At 38.6% G+C, this 20,299-nt stretch overlaps 1 protein-coding gene across 6 annotated transcripts in view; it reads right to left on the bottom strand.

Annotated features, from left to right (window-relative positions):
• LOC118403919 (unconventional myosin-Ia-like) overlaps window positions 1–20,299 on the bottom strand; it is a 42,900-nt gene that overhangs the window by 15,623 nt on the left and 6,978 nt on the right. For 3 of the 6 annotated variants that reach the window (XM_035802790.1, XM_035802792.1, XM_035802793.1), the window contains exons 1-20: window positions 17,312–18,458; window positions 13,747–13,964; window positions 12,843–12,958; window positions 11,851–11,945; window positions 11,360–11,464; window positions 10,510–10,556; window positions 10,052–10,115; window positions 9,894–9,907; window positions 9,238–9,322; window positions 8,581–8,687; window positions 7,271–7,418; window positions 6,654–6,784; window positions 5,674–5,760; window positions 4,942–5,007; window positions 4,223–4,225; window positions 3,248–3,352; window positions 2,592–2,654; window positions 1,810–2,004; window positions 1,060–1,174; window positions 499–620 (exon numbers count right to left, since the gene is read on the bottom strand). In XM_035802790.1, coding sequence (XP_035658683.1) covers window positions 499–620; window positions 1,060–1,174; window positions 1,810–2,004; window positions 2,592–2,654; window positions 3,248–3,352; window positions 4,223–4,225; window positions 4,942–5,007; window positions 5,674–5,760; window positions 6,654–6,784; window positions 7,271–7,418; window positions 8,581–8,687; window positions 9,238–9,322; window positions 9,894–9,907; window positions 10,052–10,115; window positions 10,510–10,556; window positions 11,360–11,464; window positions 11,851–11,945; window positions 12,843–12,958; window positions 13,747–13,964; window positions 17,312–18,425 — 3,000 coding nt within the window. In that variant the 5' untranslated portion in view covers window positions 18,426–18,458. Of the gene's footprint in view, window positions 1–498; window positions 621–1,059; window positions 1,175–1,809; window positions 2,005–2,591; window positions 2,655–3,247; window positions 3,353–4,222; window positions 4,226–4,941; window positions 5,008–5,673; window positions 5,761–6,653; window positions 6,785–7,270; window positions 7,419–8,580; window positions 8,688–9,237; window positions 9,323–9,893; window positions 9,908–10,051; window positions 10,116–10,509; window positions 10,557–11,359; window positions 11,465–11,850; window positions 11,946–12,842; window positions 12,959–13,746; window positions 13,965–17,311; window positions 18,459–20,299 lie in introns of those variants that run through there. The other 3 variants (XM_035802795.1, XM_035802794.1, XM_035802791.1) reach the window with 2 other exon arrangements.

Here is a 20,299-nt window from a genome sequence, read left to right as displayed (position 1 = left end):
CACAACATCAAGAATAAGAAAATAATGAAAGATATGGTAACACAGTGATATGATATTATTATTACAATACTGGGTTAGAATACCCAGAAAATCTTACCCAACTTTGGAAGTTTATCATTACCAACATATCACATATCCAAATTCATTAATCATGTAAAGGCCAAATGTTTTAAATGGGTTGGATTATCAGAATATTTGTGATCAAGGAGATATCTGGAGCCAAACAGGGAAAAGTACGAATACTGGGCTAAAAATACACACACTGGGCTAACATCAGGCTTTCAGCTAGTAGGGCATTAGGATCAGGGCATCTTGGGGACGCCTTACATTTACATGTTAGACACCCAACTTTTGAAGCAGGGCACCCATAGCTGTATATGGTAACAGCACACACACGCATAGACAGCCCACACACTGCCACAGATACATTTTGATTGGTCTGAGACACATTTTGATTGGTCAAGACAATGACAAGATCAGCTGATTGACAGGCAGTACCTTGATACACCTGATGTAGTTGGGGTTCTTTGCTAGAAGGTTCTTCATCAGCTCTGCTACAGAGTTCTTAAACTGTGTTCCTGCTGTTGGGGGTCTTTTCTTGGTCTGTCTTCTTGGGTTACCTGGATGTAAAAAATAAAACTTTAGTATCAAATTCTGAGGTCTCATCACAGCATGTATTCTAGTTCTTCTTTGGTACTGCCCAGCCATAAGTTTGACAATGTACCAAGATGGTCGTACAGCACTTAAGATGTCCCTGTGGCTCAACTGGTAGCTGCCTCACAGTTGAGCTCCTGGTTCCAATTAGTTGGGAACTGAGAGACCCTGGTTTAAGTCAGGACATCTCCATAGGGGCTGTATTGTCTTTATGAAAAGACGCAAAATGTGGGTCCAGTGTTTAAGTTGCTTTGTGCACGTTGTGGGAGAACAGCCAGCAAGCCCTCCCTATAAAATATATACCCTGCTGCAGCAATAGTAAAGGCAACTTACTGACCTTAGTGTGTGTCACAACAACATACATCCATTAAGAAAGTGTCAGAAATAAGATGCCAAATTTCCCACCATCAGGGAAGAGCTTCTTGACCAGTTGATGGTCACAACCGAACATCGTCTGAGACAAACCACGGAACAGAGTGTCGTTGTTCTTATCAAGGAAGCCCTGGACATTGTAGGTTACCTAAAGAGTGACAAAACAAAACAAAAGACAAGCCTGAAAATGTATTACTCAAAACACTAACTAAAGATAGGGGATGTTACCTGGTACATGAAGTACACACTTTCCAAACAATGCTCCAAGTATAGTTGCCATTGCCAAAGTGCATGTATTGCTGTGTTGAGGTTATTGCACGGCATTATCAAGTAAGTCAATTGCACAGATGAATCATGCGAAAAGGATGTTACATATAACAACGTGTTCTAGGAAGCATGCAAAACATTGTTTTGTTTTCGTGTACAACTTTTCTTCTCTTCTGATCTTACCATTGTCAAAACCATGAATAATACAATGTTAAACAATGTTATTGAAAAGCCTACAAAATGTAGTATACTATGCTATACATGTATATACCACAAACTCAAAGTGTTTGTAACTCTCGCGAGTTGAAGTTCTGAAGAGATAGGTCATCAGCATTGATCCTGAAAAAGGTGTCTGTAGTCAAAAATTGATCTGTGTATACCTTAAGTTTGTGTTAGAAGTAATTTAGCAATGTACAAAGTTCTATCTTTGTGGTATATTAAGCAAACATGTAGTATTGTACTAGTCTAGGCTTTTTGATTTTAAGTTGAGCTTGATAATGCTATGTAGCCACTCACGCTTCCAGCATAGTGCCTGAGTCTGAAGCAGTCATACGGGAGGGTCTTGTCAGATCGACAGCTCTTCTTCTTCCTGCTCTCATAGTGCTCATGTCTGATGCACACTTCGTTCAGCTTGTTCAGGAAGCTGTGGTCTGAGGCATTCCCACCAATAAGGCACTCCTCATCCAGGATGGCCAGGATCCCTGTGTTTTTCTGGATAGGTACAACCATACAATACATGTCATGTATTTCTCTTTGATATCCCTTACATTGTGCATCTCCTGGCAAACAGTATCTTTTAAGTGTGATTATAATTTGTATTGACCAAAATTCAACATTTGTTATTACATTCAGCGAATACTGTAAATGCAGAAACTTTTGCAGTGGATCAATGTTCGCGGTTTTTGCGTTGGCCGCTTCACCGCGAATATGTTTCCATGGCAGTAAAACCACAGCTTTTTCTGGCTACAGTGAAATTAAATGCCCGCGAACTTAAATGCATTCACTGTAACAAAGACATTTGTATAAAATACACCCTTCTGATGTTACTAGTATTGAACATTTGATGCATTTGAATCATACTTGATTCATGCAGGTAATCAAATTATATTCTGTCACAGTGAACAAAGCAACCAGTTGGGAACCTGGCATCCCGTCTCCCCAAAAATGTTTTTTTCTAAAAGCAGAAATCAAGATACTTTGCAACTATCCTTGACGATGATTATGCACTGTTTGCTTCCCAAAGCAATGTTTACCGAAAGTGTTATATAATGTACATGTAGGTTCCAAGTTACAAGCACCTTTTCTATGAGCTGGCAGATGACAGAGTTGTTGAAGTAATCAATGTGGGTCCACTCAATACCCTGAAAGAAACAAAACATACAAAATGTAACAAGGCAATAAGAGATGGTAGCATGGACATAAGGGAACTCTTCAATGTACACAGTGCCCATACAAAAGACTACCATCAAGCTTCCAGATCCACATGCAAGCACAAATTCTCACCTGACAAGACAGATGACAAACCAGCCGCAGGTCGTTAGTAGCCTGGGTACCATCCGGAAAGTAGTTTGCTCCGGCGTTCATTATATACAGTCACTTCTAGGTCTGACATTCATTATACACTACATCATAGTACATGTATATACAGTCGCTTCTCTGCTGTTCTGTCTGGGACTCCTGACCATTTTAACGTCTGGAATCGTCCAAATTTTGTACACAGGCCCTGATTGGTCCCTACACATGAGCGAATTATGGAATGGGTACAAACGCTCGTTTGAACAGGCATTCTGTCCACTTGTGGGAGTCCTGTTGTCCTTGAACAAACGCTCTAGAACCCATTCCTTCACTCATTAACTGGCGCCACCATCAAACGGTATGAATGCGCAAGTCTCCAGACGGATAGGAGCAAACATAGGAGCGAATGATCGTGAGTGAATGATCGTGAGTGACTCACCTCCTGTACATACTCATCCTGCTCTTCCTTTAGTGTCAGTTCAATAAAGATCTGCTGCAGCTTCTCATTGCAATAGTTGATGACAAACTGTTCAAAATTGTTATCCTGAAAAGGTGTACAGAAAAAAATACCATCTGTAAGACTTTATTGAAACATTAAAACATAATTATCAAGCAGAAGAGAAGAAGTGCACATTAGTTTTCTTTATATTGAAGGCATCCCTTTTTCACTATTTTCGATAAACTTATTCTTTTTTAATTGTAACAGTTAAAGGTAAATTAGACATTTTGAAATACATAGTATTTACATAATTTTTGTTCCTTTTGTCATCTATTGTACAATGCCCTTTTGAGTCAATGTTAGTGGAGTTGTTGTTTTTTTGTAAGTAAAGAAGCTTTTTTCTTCCCCCTGACCAACATACCAACAACCACCATGGCTGATTTTTACACAGTACAAAATCATAAATCAACGACTATCAGTGAAAGCTGCTAAAATATACCTTTTGTTTTTAGACACATTAAATTTTATTGACTCTACTAAATTGATAAATACATAACTGGATAAGACCATTCTATCAATAATTCCAATCTACAATTTTGTGCATTGTAAATGTACCTTACACCCAAATGTCAACAATATCTGAAGAAAAAATATTACACATCAGCATACATGCATGCAAGGCTCAAAATTTTGACTGTTAAAGAATTACATGTGGAAGAGATCATTCTGTTGAACATTGATACATCAAGTGAATCAGGACTTAAGTAACTGTTTTCTGAAGAATATGTGCTATAATTTTATTATTTTTTACTTAAACTGGCATCATCAGCAGCGTCACAATTAATTTTCTTTCCAAAGTAAAAAAATTCGGAGCCCATATCATGCAAAATGGATGCCATGCTTTCTCATAGGCCACTTTGTCTACAGCTACTGATTGGTGAAATTGGTGCACACACTAAAACAGCAACACGATACCTTCTGTAAATTGTCAATGGCATCAACGAATACCCAGCAGAATAAAGAGAAAGAAAAGTGCAAGTTAAGAATAAAAGCTTTACGCAAGAAATTTTAAAAATTCTTAAACAAACAATCAGATTATAAACGTTGGAAACACTTTTAGCTGCTACAGAAGGATAAAGAGAGCCAGGCTAGCATTACGATAAATATGTTTTTAAGTTACAATTAACTTTGAATAAAATCTTACTAATATCAGGTTTTTCTCTCAACTCCATACCGTATACATTATCATTATTGGAAGAAGACCTGCAACAGGTGTAAATTGTATCTTTAACTTGAAGAAATATACTTCTGTAAGCCTTCTACTGCAATCATTTTCAATGAACTTGACAATCACAATGGCATGTGGAAAACCTCAATGCAGTCAAGCAATATAGTATATTGCAATAGTTATAGTGTACAGTTACTGTACAATTATCTAAATTTTATCATCATAAATTCTATCCATCAATTCATCCAGCATGCATGCCCATCATATTTTTTTCATTTAATAAAGCAGACCAACTTTATATCATAACATAATTCATCATCATCATCATGCATCTGGTTCTTTCACCAGTGAGGCACACTAGATAAAGTCAGATAACATACTTAACATAATATATCTTTTTATTATGTCAATTTGAATTATAATAGTTGCTGTTGCACACTAGTAGTCACTTGATATTCAAACTTACCTCAAAGACTTCAAACCCATATATGTCCAAAACTCCCATGACCTTTTTCTTTCCTCTTGTGCGAACCTGAAAAACAACATATTTTCAAGCATAGTTCTGAACACAAAACAGAATTTTGAATACAGATGACATTTTTAGAAAATGAAAGTAAATCTATCAACAGCAAACAAGCGAGAGAGCTCTCTGAATACATTGTATCCCACTTGTGTGAACTTCTTCTGTACTATCTGTTACATATCACAATCATCACCTTGACAAAATTGACAGAACAGTTTTATCTTGGCTCTCCCACAATCTGAGAATTCATGGCTCATTGCATAACCCATCTGCTGTTCTAATCTTTAGCCCTTCCATCTATCCCACCACTGTACTGTAGACTATCTCTCAAAGTTCATAACTATGGTTACCAATTGACATATATCTTACCTGGTTTGTTATTGGTTCCTATGATCCATGTCCATACAGTAACTGTATTTTTGCGTATTTTGCTCCAAGTATACTGCAAGCACTATAATTATTGCATTCTATTTGTGGCTTTGTGTAAATGTATTTTTGTGGGTCAGCTGTTACCAGCAAAAGCTACCTTGCCAGTGTAATGACTTGTTTCATAGCTAATGAAAATACAAACATATGATTGAAATCTGAATACGAAGATATGTAAAAGTCATGTACAGTACGTGTACACATTCCCTGCCATACATGCATGACTGTATACCAGTAACTTTACTTTACCTTGATGCTGTCATTTATCCTGCCCACCAGCCATGAGAAGAGTCTTGAGTACATGGCCTTACACAGGGCGTCTCTGGCATACACGGCCTGCAGGGAGTATGGAGTTCATTATACTCAAACAAAACATATTATGATAAAAAATCTACATCATCACTTCTTTCCCCTCAAATTTGTTAAAAATATTGTAATTTATGACATGTGCATCTTCCAGTGTCTTGTAGTTGATGATGCATAATATTGATTGGCAAATCTCTAAAAGTTCCGACACAACAGTACCTTTATTACAATGTCAAGACATGAAAAAAGTCAAATACTGCTTAACACACAGAAATGATGGGTTGCAAAGAAACTCAACCTTTCACGGGAACCAGAGTAACATTAGCTGGAAACATTTGATATTTATCATAATCTCTTCATATAGTAAGGTTCTTTAGGCACAACCAGGGAGTACTAATTGTCTTACTTCCAACATTTAGATGTCTATCAGACACCTGGTGGGTATGACTGGAAACTTACTGCTACTTATGCAGTCAGCCACGTTTGTGACGGCAATCTAGCTGTTGCAGCGCCACCTACATCGACTACAAGTAGCAGCAAGAAGTAGTTTCCAGTCATTCTACCCTGATGATGGTGTCTGATAGACATCGAAACTTTGGATGTAAGTACTCCCTGATAGTGCCTAAAGAACCTTACTATATGAATAATTGCCAACCTCATGAAGTTATTTACAGATGTGATAATCTCCCCAACAGGCCAGCAAGCCAACTTCATAGCCTGGGTACCATCCGGAAAGTAGTTCACACCGGCATTGATTATATACTATATACAGCTTCTAGCTCTTTGATTTAGTAAACCCATTTTTACTTCAAATTTTCCTCCCTTGCTTGTTTGTCCACACTTCGGCAATATTGGCATTTTAAATGCTTGGCATGTCGTTAAAGGTAAATATACACATGTAACTAATATGATTAGTCTCTCACCTGTCCCGAGCTGAGAGTAGACACCACCCTCTCGGACAGCCCGGTGATACAGATGTCCATGGTACGGTTAGTCAGTGCCTGCTTCAGCTGCTCTGGGTCACATTGGATCATCTTACACACTTCTTCAATGGCTGTAAAACAGACATACATGTTAATACCCATTTACTCTTCTTGCACACCATTCCCATTTATTTTGCTTGGTGTGTTTTGATGGCAAATTACAAATGTAGATTGTGAACAAGATAACACAAGAATGCCTTCAAGTTGGTAGACTGTGTTCATATTTGGTGTGTTATTACGTGATGTTGTTTCATTGATGAGACATTGAAATGGTATAGTGTATACAAATGTATATGGTACTGCAGTGGAACTTTTGGGACTTTTGTACATGTACATATATCTGAAGATGGTACGGTCATCAAGTATAGGACAGGTAGATAACTCTTTGGAAGACGAAGAAGTGACAGAGGTTTTGGCCTCCTAGCAGCTTTTCTGGCAGTGCAGGGGCATTTTTGTCAATGGCCCCTTTCACAGAAGAACTAGGGTGTGCAAGGTTAAATATTCCAATCAATATTGCCTATGATATAGAAATAAGACTGTTCACTGAGTAAACCCACCTTGTTCGTTGGTAAGACTGCAGGCCTCTGTGCCATTGAAGGAGATGTAAGACTCAAAGTCAGCATTGCCTAGCTTCAGCACAGCTGCCACCACCTCAAACACCTGCTGGATCTCAGTTTCTGTGAAGCCTATAACTCTCATGGCATTCTGTCCAACAGAAAGGAAGACATTCCGCATGTTAACATCCTGACTTAGCATCTGCTACAGTGTGTACCATATGTTAACACGTACTAATGATGACATACTTAATTGTGTTAGATATAATGATTTCAATTTTGGTAGACATTCATAAAAGGTTTTACACTTTATAGTGACTGTTATGCCCTTACATGTACATGTTTGTTGTAGTGAGGAGCAGAACCCCTTGTATGAACAACTCTGGGCTGGGATAACAAGTCTTGTGCACTTCACTGACTGACTTCAGTCAAAGTAGGAATGCTTTTTAATGTATGTTAAGGCAAATTTGATATCAAATTCTTAAGGAAACTGAAAGTTTGAATAACCAGTAAAGCAGAATTTTGTTTCATGTTGGGGAGGTGGCAGTACAGTCTGTGATGCAAGACCGTTTTCAAATTTTAGGCATTTCATTGCCTATCAAACAAAGATACAATCATTACAGTGCATGAGATTACACAAATAGACTACACTGAAAATGTTTGCTCTGCAAGTTTAAAGGCTTGAAATTACTTTGTGATAAATTCAGTATTCGAAAAACCATGAAACACAGACTCTTGAAGCAGACAAATGTCGACAAATATGATAATTCAAACAGTAAAATGTACAATAGAGTTCATAATATTACCATAAACAATTTCTCTTAGGTGAAACAGGATTTTGTAACAGTATAGACCACCCACAAATACTTTATGCACACTATATACACCATAGGTCCTGGTATGGAAGCCACCAACATTCTTCAATTTTCATTAAACAAACACGGATACCAGCAGATATGCCCACAATGTGTCTGTTATTGGGGACAGGGTCACATTTTATCCGTGTTAAGCTCTCAGATCACAGGCTAGAATGGATACTCCGTCTGGTTCCAAGAGAATGTTAAACACATTAAAGAGACCAACATTTCAGAAATAACTGAGGAGGTCATAGACTGTGTCAATCAGATAGCAGATATATATCAGACTGCTGCCTGAATGGAGCCTGGAAATCCAGAGGAGGGGTGTTGTATCCAAATAGATTATGATTTTAGGGATTGAAAAATACACTAGTTCAGAATATACGATACAATACCCATAAAGTGCCTGATAAGCACTCAGTACTCTACTAAACTAGCCTATTAGAGAACAATTACCTCTGTAACTTGGAAGTTGGCTGCATCATCAATAGTGTCCACAACCACACAGTGGCTCTGCTTTAGATACCCATACTTCTCACACATACTGGACAGTCGCAGCTTATCTGAGGAACAAATCAGTAGTCAGTACAAATGGGCCACAAGAAGCAATTGCCTAACCAGGTTTGGCTGTAGATGGCTTTTGGTTGTCAATGATTAGATTTGCCTCAGTTACATGAAACCTTCATCCAACTTTTGACATTCACAGCAATATCACTGCTTACAAACTTCTTGTAATATTTCACTAATAATCTAGAATAGAACGATATTCACTAAGTGACAGTGTACATTGTACATTGTACAAATGTACACTGTCTTCATGCAAAACATACAATGTACCTTACACAATGTACCATAAAAAACTACGACTCCTTCACAGTCCAATCCTAACTGTGTGCTATCACAATTTAACAGATCGACCAATAAGAGAGTGGCTGCATATGTCCGTCAAATATTTGCAGTTTTAAGTTTTCATTTGCCATTTCTAGCTTTTGATGAAGGTGGGTAGGCTGTGGTATTTAATGACGCACCAATCTTTCCAGCTCATACATAATAAGTACAGTATACTGTTCATCTCAAAATTGTAAAAAAAAAGTTTCAGAAATAACGACTTACTTAGTAGACTCTGTGGTGCTCCTTGTAACAATTGGTAGAAAATGTGGAAGTTTCTCTCTCCTTCTGTTTGCCTAACTACACGAGACTGGAAATCAAATCATTCAAAAAGCTGTAAGTATAATGGTATGGATTCTACTACCTTATAATAGGCCAGGTCATGGTGATAATATTATATGGGTGACATCCAGCTGCACATAAATTTTTGTCTGTTTCCAATAAAAATTTGGATACTCATGTACTGTAAGTCATACAAATAAGCTGCAAAATGAGCAAATGTATTGCTGTAAAATGACAAAAACTAACGGAAAAGGATGCCTATTTTTCTATTATAAAACATCAACTGATGTTGTCATTAGCTTACTCCTTGCATAAATGTATTTAAAGCCCTGAGCAGAGCTTTCCAAAGTCTTCAAAGGATTTGAAGCAATTTGTGTTTTTGTACACCATTTTCTGTCTGCAAGTTCTATCGTTTTGCAAAACCATCCTGATCATTTTCAAATTTTTTCTTTGCATCAGTTTCCCGTTTCCCAGAGGATATCATCCATATAATTAAATCAATATGGCCTCAACTAAGAAAAAATGTGCATTTATATATAAGCTGTGAAATGAAAAAAAAGACATTTTGAGGCTGTAACATGGAAAGAATTCAAACTTACCTTTTCTAACAAGTCTGAAAAAAAGGAAAATACATTTTTTTAAATGTCATTCCAAAAATGAAAAAAAAACAAGAATTTAACATCAAAATGTGAAAAACAATTCTTCATTCCAATATATGAGAAATAATCATGGCAGATGCCAAACTTAAGGAACTTACAGTTTGTAATAACACCTCCTATGGGGTCCCCCTTGAAATCAAATTCTATATCCATGTACTTTCCCTATAGAAATAAGGAAAGTGGTTAGAATTTTGAAACTATACACAATGTACATGTAGAAACTCAAGACTTTAACAAATGGGACCTTCACATCTTGAAATGAATATTTCAACTACAGAATTTGAAAGTAAATGCAAAATGTTTACCTTCACATGGTCTAGCCTGGCAAACAACAATTATTCTCACCCAAACAAATTAATTTTATATGGTGACACCTCTGTCCTGCCACTTGATACATAATGCAACAGAACACTACCTGGTGTTTGCTACATTACCAGTAACCATGGTGACATTCATATGCATCTGGTCCAGGTCAGTGACCATATTTGTTTGGAAAGGAAGAAGGAACGTGACAAAAACACTTTGTTTCCGTTCCATGAAGGCAACAGATACTTACAAATCTGGAAGAGTTGTCATTCCTGAGGGTTTTTGCATTGCCAAAAGCTGGAGGGAAAGACAACAACATTAACCATGCATCAATAACATCATGACTGGGTAAGGTCAATTTTGCAACGACTTTGACTCCATGAAAACAAAAGCAGAGTGTGATTGTTGTTGGTAGCAACATTTCAGTACCAAGGACATACCATAACCATGTACTCTCATCAACGATGAACTATTGTACACAATTCATCAGCACACAGTTATATCATCTGAAACCTGGCATACATATACTTTTTCTTTCTGACGTTAGATAATGAGCCTTGAGAAAATGTAGGCCATAAAATGAACTTTGTATATGCAAGGCTGTCAAAAAGGACTCGCCACCCTCCCCAATATTAATTTTGTGAAGTGGGTCAATCCTGTTTGCGCCAACTGTGCGCACTTTTTCTTGCAGTCACATGCACACTGACGTTTGGTGCATGGGTAGCATACGTGACCTCTACAAACAAAATGGCCATGCCGGAAATGTACCATCAACAGTTTTGGCCCTAAATTACATTAGATACGTTTATTGGAAATGCAGTATTCCAGTGAATTAAAACCATAAAAAACACTGTACAATGTTCAATGATTGAGATTCATCAAAGAGATTCCGGGTGATATTGGTGTCTACTTCCTATCTAGTCTGTGCACAATCGTGCCATTTTACAGATTGCAATCTTTTTCTATTAGCAAAAAATTCACCTTTCAGGTGTCCTATTGGCACCCATTGACAACAAATTGGAACCAATTGGTGCATATTTGTAACCAGTCTTTCACAAACAGTCACCAACAGGCAGAGAGATAGTCACTTGAGGACTTACCTTCTAACACAGGGTTAGACTGCAGCAACTGCTCCTTAACTCTGTCCACCTCCTCACCTTTCCCACACACTGCAGCTACATACTGCATTACTATCTTACTCGCCTCTGGACAAAACAATACAAGGACACAAAAGTTAGTACTTGATATTTCTATGATGGTTAGACATTAAGGTAATGAGATATTAAAGATAACAGTTTTAACTCAAGCAATTGGATAGATTTTGGAAATGGCATAATCTCCAAGCAGATCCTATGGTCAGCAGGTTGCACCAGGCACAGGCGCCAGGTACCCTGTCACAGCTGGAACAGATTTACAGGGCAGATTTAAATATGGAGGCAAACGTTTGCAGTATTTTCCGTGATATCTGGGATTTTTTGTCTTCTTGGGTGGCAATAACTGACTGTACATTTATGTTTGTTTGTGTTATTTGCCATATACATTGTACATAATATACATTTGTATGTCCACAATGAAGCATGGAAAATCTCACCTGTTTTGCCTGCACCACTCTCCCCTGTAATAATCACACACTGGTCCCTGTTTCTGTCTCGCATGGACCTGTAGGCATCATCAGCTATAGCATATCTGCAAGCAACACATTCAGGCCATAAGTAATGATATTTTACCTTTATCAGTGGGGTCTCCTACATTGTACAAATGTACATTATAAAAATGAGTATTAAGGGATATCGTGTAGATGGACGGTGGTTTCAAATTGCAATTTCTAGATATCCTTTTTATTTCTTGAAAATATCACAGTATGAAATACCGTCAACTTGATATCTCCTAAAATACTGTTTAATGTATATTAGGTTACCCCATGGATAAGGGTGATCTAGCTTCAGGTCTGTAACAACATTTACATTGTTGTGTGTAACTGTCAGTCATCAGGGTTGGACAAGTTTTCTAAAACTCACTTGTCCTATCGGACAAGTATTAAAAAAATTTACTTGCCCGAAACAAATTTTCACTTGTCCGAAATTTAAATGACTTTATTCTATGCAATTCCAGCAATGGAATTCTTTTATTACTGACTATATTTTTCTGTGTTGACCAATGCTTGATGCCACAAATGTGAAAAGTTTGTTTGTTTGTTTGCTTGTTTGTTTCAAATGTTCAAACAATAAAGTGAGTCCTTAATGGGCCCTGCCTGTTTGCGACAAATCATTACGGCAGCGTTGTGACTTCATGGCCAATTGTCCAATGCAAATCATACTAAAGTACGATACTAGCTACCTGCTACCTACCCATGTTTCAGGGATTCCCCAGCAAATTGCTATGTCAGAGGACAACTTGGAAACTATTGGATAGGGCGCCTTTTTGCAAACAGTTAGCAAATGTCTTTAAATTTGCAAATAGTCATCAACAGGCATAGCTAGTGAGATATCTACTTTACACTAGCTAAGGCATACTTACATGTGTGATAGAAGCCAGCTAAGGCATACTTACATGTGTGGTGGAAGCCAGCTAAGGCATACTTACATGTGTGGTGGAAGCTCATACAGATTCCTGCCCCGGTAAGTCTGAATGGTGCTGGGACTGAACAGGGGAACCTTTTTGTACGGGTTGACTGACACCACAACCTGCCCAATGTATGTCTGCATCCGACACAAAAAAACAGCCAACACTATAACTTCAGGAAGACACTCCAAATCCAGAAAACTTTCATATTTTCCAAGTACATTGACCAAATGAATTATGTCTACATGTATGATGTAACAAGTTCAATATCTAGGAACTCTAGGTAACAATTACTAGTAGATGTCTCCAGGGACATATAGAAAGTTCTGTAGAATTCTGCAGAATTCTAGAAACTTCAGACTGATATTAATTTGTGGTGCCTGTGGTAGCACTCGGGTCCATTGCGGGATACCTGACTCGGACCCTTTCCAGCAAGTTTGGTTAATTTTGTATTTAAAAAATGTCTAACAGTTCAATCATAACTTTTTAATGTTCAATGAATGTATAATACATGTACAAATTCATGCCCACGTCACAGACAATTCTGTTTTTTAGGACCCCTTGCCACTAGACGGTGATTGCTGAATGAAGAAAGAAGAACACCTCAGCAAAAACAATATTTCATTTCCCTATCGGGGAAAAATGATTTAAACCCTTAAACTGCCAAACCCGGATATATCCGGCACACATATACATGTCCTGTGTGCCGTGCCCGGTTATAACCGGGATAGCGTATTCCCCCAAAGTAGCAGCTTTGCGCGCGTGTAGCACACGAACCCCGGAAGTTAGGGACTTCGGCATTGTTTGGGGGTCTCTTTTTAGTGGTCAGCGGCCAACCCTGGCACTAATAGCATTTTATATGGCTGAAACTCTGGTTTAAGGGTTAGACAATTTAAAAAAAACGGAGGTCAAACATCTGACTCACATAAATGTCTTCAGCGTAAAATCTCCTCTTGATGTTGTTGATGCAGGCCTCCTCAGTGAGAGGGTCCAGCAGCACCATGTCCCCCACCCCCACCATGCTCTCCAGGATGTTACTGGTGTGGCCGTTCATGAACAGTGCCTGCTGGATCCGCCGCTGCTTCCCCCCGTTCATTCTGGAAAACTGTCGCTGGGCCTGTCTATAGTCTGCAATGGTGTACCCTGGGAGATAAGGTATACACGTCACACGGTGTGTAAATGACTAACAACTGCTAGGTATACCAAAAACTATTACTAAGTACTAGGGATGGGTACTGGCACAGAAAATGCAGGTACAGGTACGGTCCAGGTCCAGAGGATCAGGTCCTGGAGGTCTGAACATGAACCTACATAGACATGTAATTATCTGTAGAAACTTGTGAATGAGTGATACTAAAAGCAATGGTCCATTTTGCTACAAAGAATTCTGTTTGGTGGAGTTTCCAATGTCCACTGGCACTTGAAAATCCTTTATTCATATAAACAACATTTACTACCTCTGTTGCAGACCAAGTTTGATTGTAAAAACTTGCAGAGGTAGAGATGACTATCAGCTCCCTCTACTTCACTTTGTTATTTCCTTGAACCTATAAGCCCCAAACATGTGAACACCTACCGGTATTATCTGTTTGTTTTCTAATTGGTCCAAAATCAGGTGTTTTGATTTCTTTCAGGTCCAGTTTTCAAACAAGAAAATCTGTTTTAATTTGTACTGGTAGATTATACTGCATACCGGTACCAACCCCTACTAAGTATCCAATACCAGCTCCAAAAAGAACAGGAAATTGTCATGTCTTCAAGCACCAGAGTTAACCTAGGATAAATATGTTTTAAAAAAACTGTATTTCCCGTAAGAACATGAACATGTAAATACCCTGGATAGGCATGCTATTACTAAACGATGGCTGGGACAATATGTCACAGTGTCCAATATTATTGTAGTTATTGTCGAGTTGTCATCTTGTTGCCATGCAAGGTTGCGTACGTCATGTACATTCTATTTCTTCAAACAGCCTATAACTTTTAAGTATAAGGTTAATTCATGAGTTTCAGCTTCCCACTGACTTCAATATAAGAATTATATCATTATTCATTCAATATAACAAATATGCAATTTCTATATATTGGCAAATTCCTGACGAACCTATAGGAAATATGCTAATACATGTTTAATTCATTCTTTTTGAGGTCCTGGTTTTTACCCTTTAGTGTATGAAAGAATTGTCAACAACCTCATGCAGACATCTCTTTTTTTAATATGGCAATTACAAACCACAGTTAATCTCACCCCCCAAGAAGTACTGTTGCGCAGCTAGCATATAACAGTTACTGTACCACTCTAAACACAGGACTCCACCCTAACATACAGCTGCCAAAAATTATGTGCTGAATCAGTTAAAAACAAGTTTAAACCACTTTTTAGATCAGTTGGGCTGCTGTAAACACAGTAAATGCAGAAATTCACTTTTTGGATCAGTACTCTTTTAGAGTAAAAATAGCAAATGTGCTCTTTTAGAGTAAAAAACAGCAAATGATTGACAGAGAATGCTTGAAAGATGAGTAGACTGATGTCATATTTTCATGTAGATGCAGAACACAATTGGTCAATCCTGACTCATTGTAGTTTAAAAACATGTGGCTTGTACTGATTTGACAGGAGCTTATTAAATTTTACATATGACTCAGCTGCATATCCTCACTGGGGTTTCCCTCATGAATAATTAATCAGCACACTATACAGTACAGAGGAGCAGGTGTAATAGTCATGTAATTATACTGTTTCTAACTGTTGATGAGAACAGGCAGACCTGTTCTAAACATGCCCCCTTCCCTGCACAAATGACATCATAACTATTCATTACCTAATTTGGATAAGGACCATTGACTATGCAGATGCGGGTGTCTGAAATCCCCGAAGAAGAACCATGAAACAAAAGCTACAAACGAGCTAACTTATGATTGGCATTAGGGATGAAAAAAGGAAGGAAAAAGATCACAAAGAAGGTAAAGTTTCTTTGCGAACTCACTATTGCAAGAGTTATGGATTAATTCCTAACAATAGGTAAAACAGTCAATGACAACAGCTACAAAGTTACCACATGAAATCATGCCCCAGCATAACCACAACACAAGATGTCAAACTGGATGTTCCACTGAAGTGCCTTAAAAAGCCACTATGGGCCCATTATCAAACTTGACGTTTGTTCTCCATACAGACCCCCAACCACCTTCCAAATATCATAAGGATGTTCGCAGTGGTTTTAAGTTTGCGGTGAAGTGACCACCGCGAAAACCGCAAACATAAAACTACAGTGACCATTTTTGTTTGAAATAAAATGGATGGGAATCTGCCTTGCAGCAGAACAAGTTGTTTATTATTGTTGTTTATTAAGAAACCTTTTAGTCCTTACGGGCTAATCTTCCAAGGTTCAGGTTCAAGTTGACCCACACACCTCAGGTAATGTATCAAATGTTCAATATTTTTTTTCCTTTCTCTCTCACCTGATATTACCTGAGGACTCTCTGCTTCGCGATGCATACAACACTGTACTTACTGATAATCAAGACTGGATTAATCATGTTAAGGACATTCTCTGTTACCATGGCTTTGGACACATATGGATGAAACCTGAGGCTTATAATATAGATTATATTGTCAACCAACTACGCCTCCGGCTACAAGATACATATATACAAAAGTGGTTTAATTCTATTGAAAACAATTCAAAGCTGTCTTTTCTTAGCAAGTTAAAAGAATGTTATGAACAAGAAACATACCTTTATGATATAAATAATTTTGAAATTCGAAAAGCGATTACTCAGTTAAGAATCAGCAGCCATAAATTGAATATTGAAACAGGTAGATATTACAATGTAGCCCCTGACCAAAGGTTCTGCCCTTTCTGTCCAAAGCATATTGAAGATGAATTTCACTTTTTAATGGAATGCTCTAGATACGCTGTTTTACGTAATGAGCTATTTACATTTCTCGAATCCAGTACAGCAGATTTCAAGAGACTCGATGATACAGACAGATTTGTATATATCTTTGGATGCCACGACTCCCATAATGCAAGGATAGGCAAATATATCAAAGACTGCTTTGCTATTAGAAAGAGTAATGAATCTCATGTATAGCCCAACTCGATTGTAACACTATATCAAAGACTAATGTCTCAGCCCTTCTTGTTATGTTAATTAGGATATCAAGTCTTATTCTCTACACCTATTTTGTACTTTGTGTAACAGTCGTTGCCATACTTTGTACCATGTACAAATGTCGAGCAATAAAGTTCTATCATATTACTGGGTGTTGCCTGCAAAGTAAAGGACATAATGATTCAAAGTTTGGTAGATCTTCATAAAAGGCTTTATAGTTACACTTAAAAATTTGTGCCCCAACATTTGAGTTGTGCACCTTATTTCTGGTGAGGCTGAGAACTTATTGATGACCCTTCATACACGTGTAAGCAGAGCCCAGTTTAGATCAATGACTGGAATATCATTCATTGCTCAAATTCTCTACTTACCGAGGTCAGGTTCAAGTGGAGAAGACTGTCTGACTGTGGTTACCCCTTCTGCTCTGGAATCTTTGTGAGGCTGTTGTGTGCCAAATCCAATATCAGATTCTGGTTTCAGTTGGACAAATCTTTCCTTATGATAGATCTCAACACTGTTAGTGTTACTTTTCCTGCCTAACTCTGAAAAAGAGTGATTACCAGGATTTCCCTTCTTTAGACTGGTCTCTTCCGGAAAGGAGTCTGTGCTCAACGTTCTGTCGTATATCTTGCTGCCTGTTTTACGATCTGGCCTTTTCTTCACATTGATGGGGTTGGACAGAAGAATATCAGTGTTTTTTGCGGAAGAACAGTAAAAAGAATTGTTCTCTATCCGGTTTACCTGTATGCAGCGTTCAGTCCTTTTATTACTGTTGTTCCATCCAGAGTTCCATGTACTGTATGGTTTTTGCAGTTGGATTTGTGGATGCTGTTTTTCATCTCCTGCTATCCTATTGAAGAGATCTATGCAGGCTTTGACTGAAGTACTTCCTGTACTGATCTCATGGACCAAACAGTCATCTCTGCCATCTACTGTCCCATTGCTGGCTGTACCACTGTCATTTTTAGAAGGTTTATATATGCTCCAGTCTTTCCCAGTGGAACACGTCTCTGCAGTCTTCACTTCTGAGAATATTCTGTCCTTCTGCTTTGGCCTTCTCTCTGTAGCTTTCCATTGATGGGAACCGTTCAGGTCTGCTGGCACATGATGTCTGTCCCTGGATGACGGGAGTGCAGCGGTACTAGGAGTGATGTTTTCAGCCTTTCTCTTGACATTTGTGGCTTGGCCTACACGTGGCACAAGTGACTCCCGTCTCTCCCCATCAGAAGTTAATCCATGTGAAGTTTCACTCCTATCTGATCCATTTTCTGCAGAAACGTCCGAGATGGGTACACAGCTCCAGCACCCAGCCTGGCTGCTCTTGCGGAAAACGTTGTTGTTGGCAGCCTCCAACCATGTACTACACTCTACCCAGATGCCTTCTGCCTTTGTCCATAGATTCCTATCCGACTGGGAAGCACTGCTGTCGTTACTTTGTTCCCAAATCCCTTGATGACGTGATAATTCCCTCCCCGGCACAGCCATGACCTCACCAGCAGCAGTAAAGTGGGGGGCTAGATATTACCATCATATCAGCACCTGATCACACCATGGCAGGGGAATAGCTCACCTCATTTGCATCTCATTACCATAACCGCAACACAAAGCAAGATCCATTTAGCTGGGAAAATTCTACCCCAAGTTAAGTAGTTGTGACAGTGGCTCAGTTTTGTTATTATATGACTTTTTGTGGGATAAATTTGTTTATGCAGGGAATGAGTGTGGAGAGACGACCCTGTCAGAGGGTGCCCTGTCTCCCCCAGAAGAGGTATGGAATGTTCTGGTGTCTGGGTGGAGGGTGATATTCTGGTCATCAATGGTGTCAAATTACATGGACATCAATTTCTGTCTGCTACAGTGTATTAATCTTTAGTGTCATTGCAAGAGCCACGTGGAACTTTGCCATCTGATAATTTCTCATGAATCAAATCACAATATAAAAACATGCAGCTTTATCAAACTTACTCAGAATCAACTTGCGTGAATACTATATTAAATTTTAAGTTTACAGTGGTTTTATGTTCGCTGTTTTGCATGGTGACAGCATCCCCACAAACTAAAAACCATCACAAGTCTTCTGCCTGCCTACACCCATGTCTATGCACTACATGATTGTGTAGGAGGGGACTGTTCTGTCCGCTGTAGCACCCTTTCCCAGTGGCAAAAGTACTACTGACTACGTACTAGTACTACTAGGTGGTTTCAGGTTGTGCTAAGTCGCCAGTGTTTCTATAAGTATAACTGTAGCAGTATGTATCTATGGCCCTTTCACCAACTCAAAACCACCACGAATGCTCCATTTTCTCTTGACTGCAAATCATTGTGAACTCACATGGTACATGCACTTACAGTGCTAGCAAGTTTGCATTTTTTTACTACATTTGTTCAAATCTCTTCTAGGTGACATTGTAGCTCATGATTAGTAAATTACTTAACAACTTCTTCCAATCAGATAGCTTCATTCCATACTAGAGACTTGTCACAAGGCGAATGAAAACGTTAAGAAGGAGAGGACTGGATATTCATGATAACCTATGAACATCATGACTTTGAACTTGAACTTGACCTTGACCCTTCCATAAAGGTCGCCATAGGTCTAAGCAGGCTGGGCTCAACATAAGTGACCCAACCAAATATATCACCCTGCATATACATGTAGGTATGCTGATGTGGGAATTTAATGGCTGGGGCCAAAAGTCATCCGGCAGCTCTTCATGCCACTTTGCTCTGCCTGGCTGGACCAAATTGTACACCACTATCATATCCCTTCTATAATGTCAAAAACATCCCAAAAATCAAGACATTCCGTCAAACCCTTCTTGAGTTATTCTCTTTCAAATTCTGCAACAAAATTGGCCCTGGTAGATAGAAGAAAACACTAGGACGCCCAAACCTATACCATCTTACATGTACTAAATCCACTCAAAAACCATGACCAACGAAATAATGAAATATTAAAAGTAGTTGTGCTGCAATACCCTAGAGAGCCACTAGGGGGCCATCATCAAACTTGACCTTTGTTTTCCCAACCCCTACCTATTAAATATCATCAGGATCTATCCTCAGCTTCTTGAGTTATGCTGTTGACAAAGTTTAACACACACACACATACACAGACACACAGACACACACACACAAGTCCGGAATCATCTCTAGCCATTCCACTCTCCAGATTCCACTCTGCCATATCTTGAAACCAGACGAAAATTGAATTTTGATGAGCTACATTACAGGCCACATGGATGCAGCAGATAAAGGCTCCAGCACAGCTGTTGGTCATCTGTCTCCTGCCATGTTAGCACTGTCTCCACCATGTCTAGCCATGCTCAGATATTTCACTAGCCATAAAAGTACTTGGA

This window comes from Branchiostoma floridae, chromosome 16, assembly GCF_000003815.2.
Source record: "Branchiostoma floridae strain S238N-H82 chromosome 16, Bfl_VNyyK, whole genome shotgun sequence".
NCBI lineage: Eukaryota > Metazoa > Chordata > Leptocardii > Amphioxiformes > Branchiostomatidae > Branchiostoma > Branchiostoma floridae.
The sequence above is the reverse complement of the archived record's forward strand: the minus strand, read 5'-3'. Positions and strand labels throughout refer to the sequence as shown.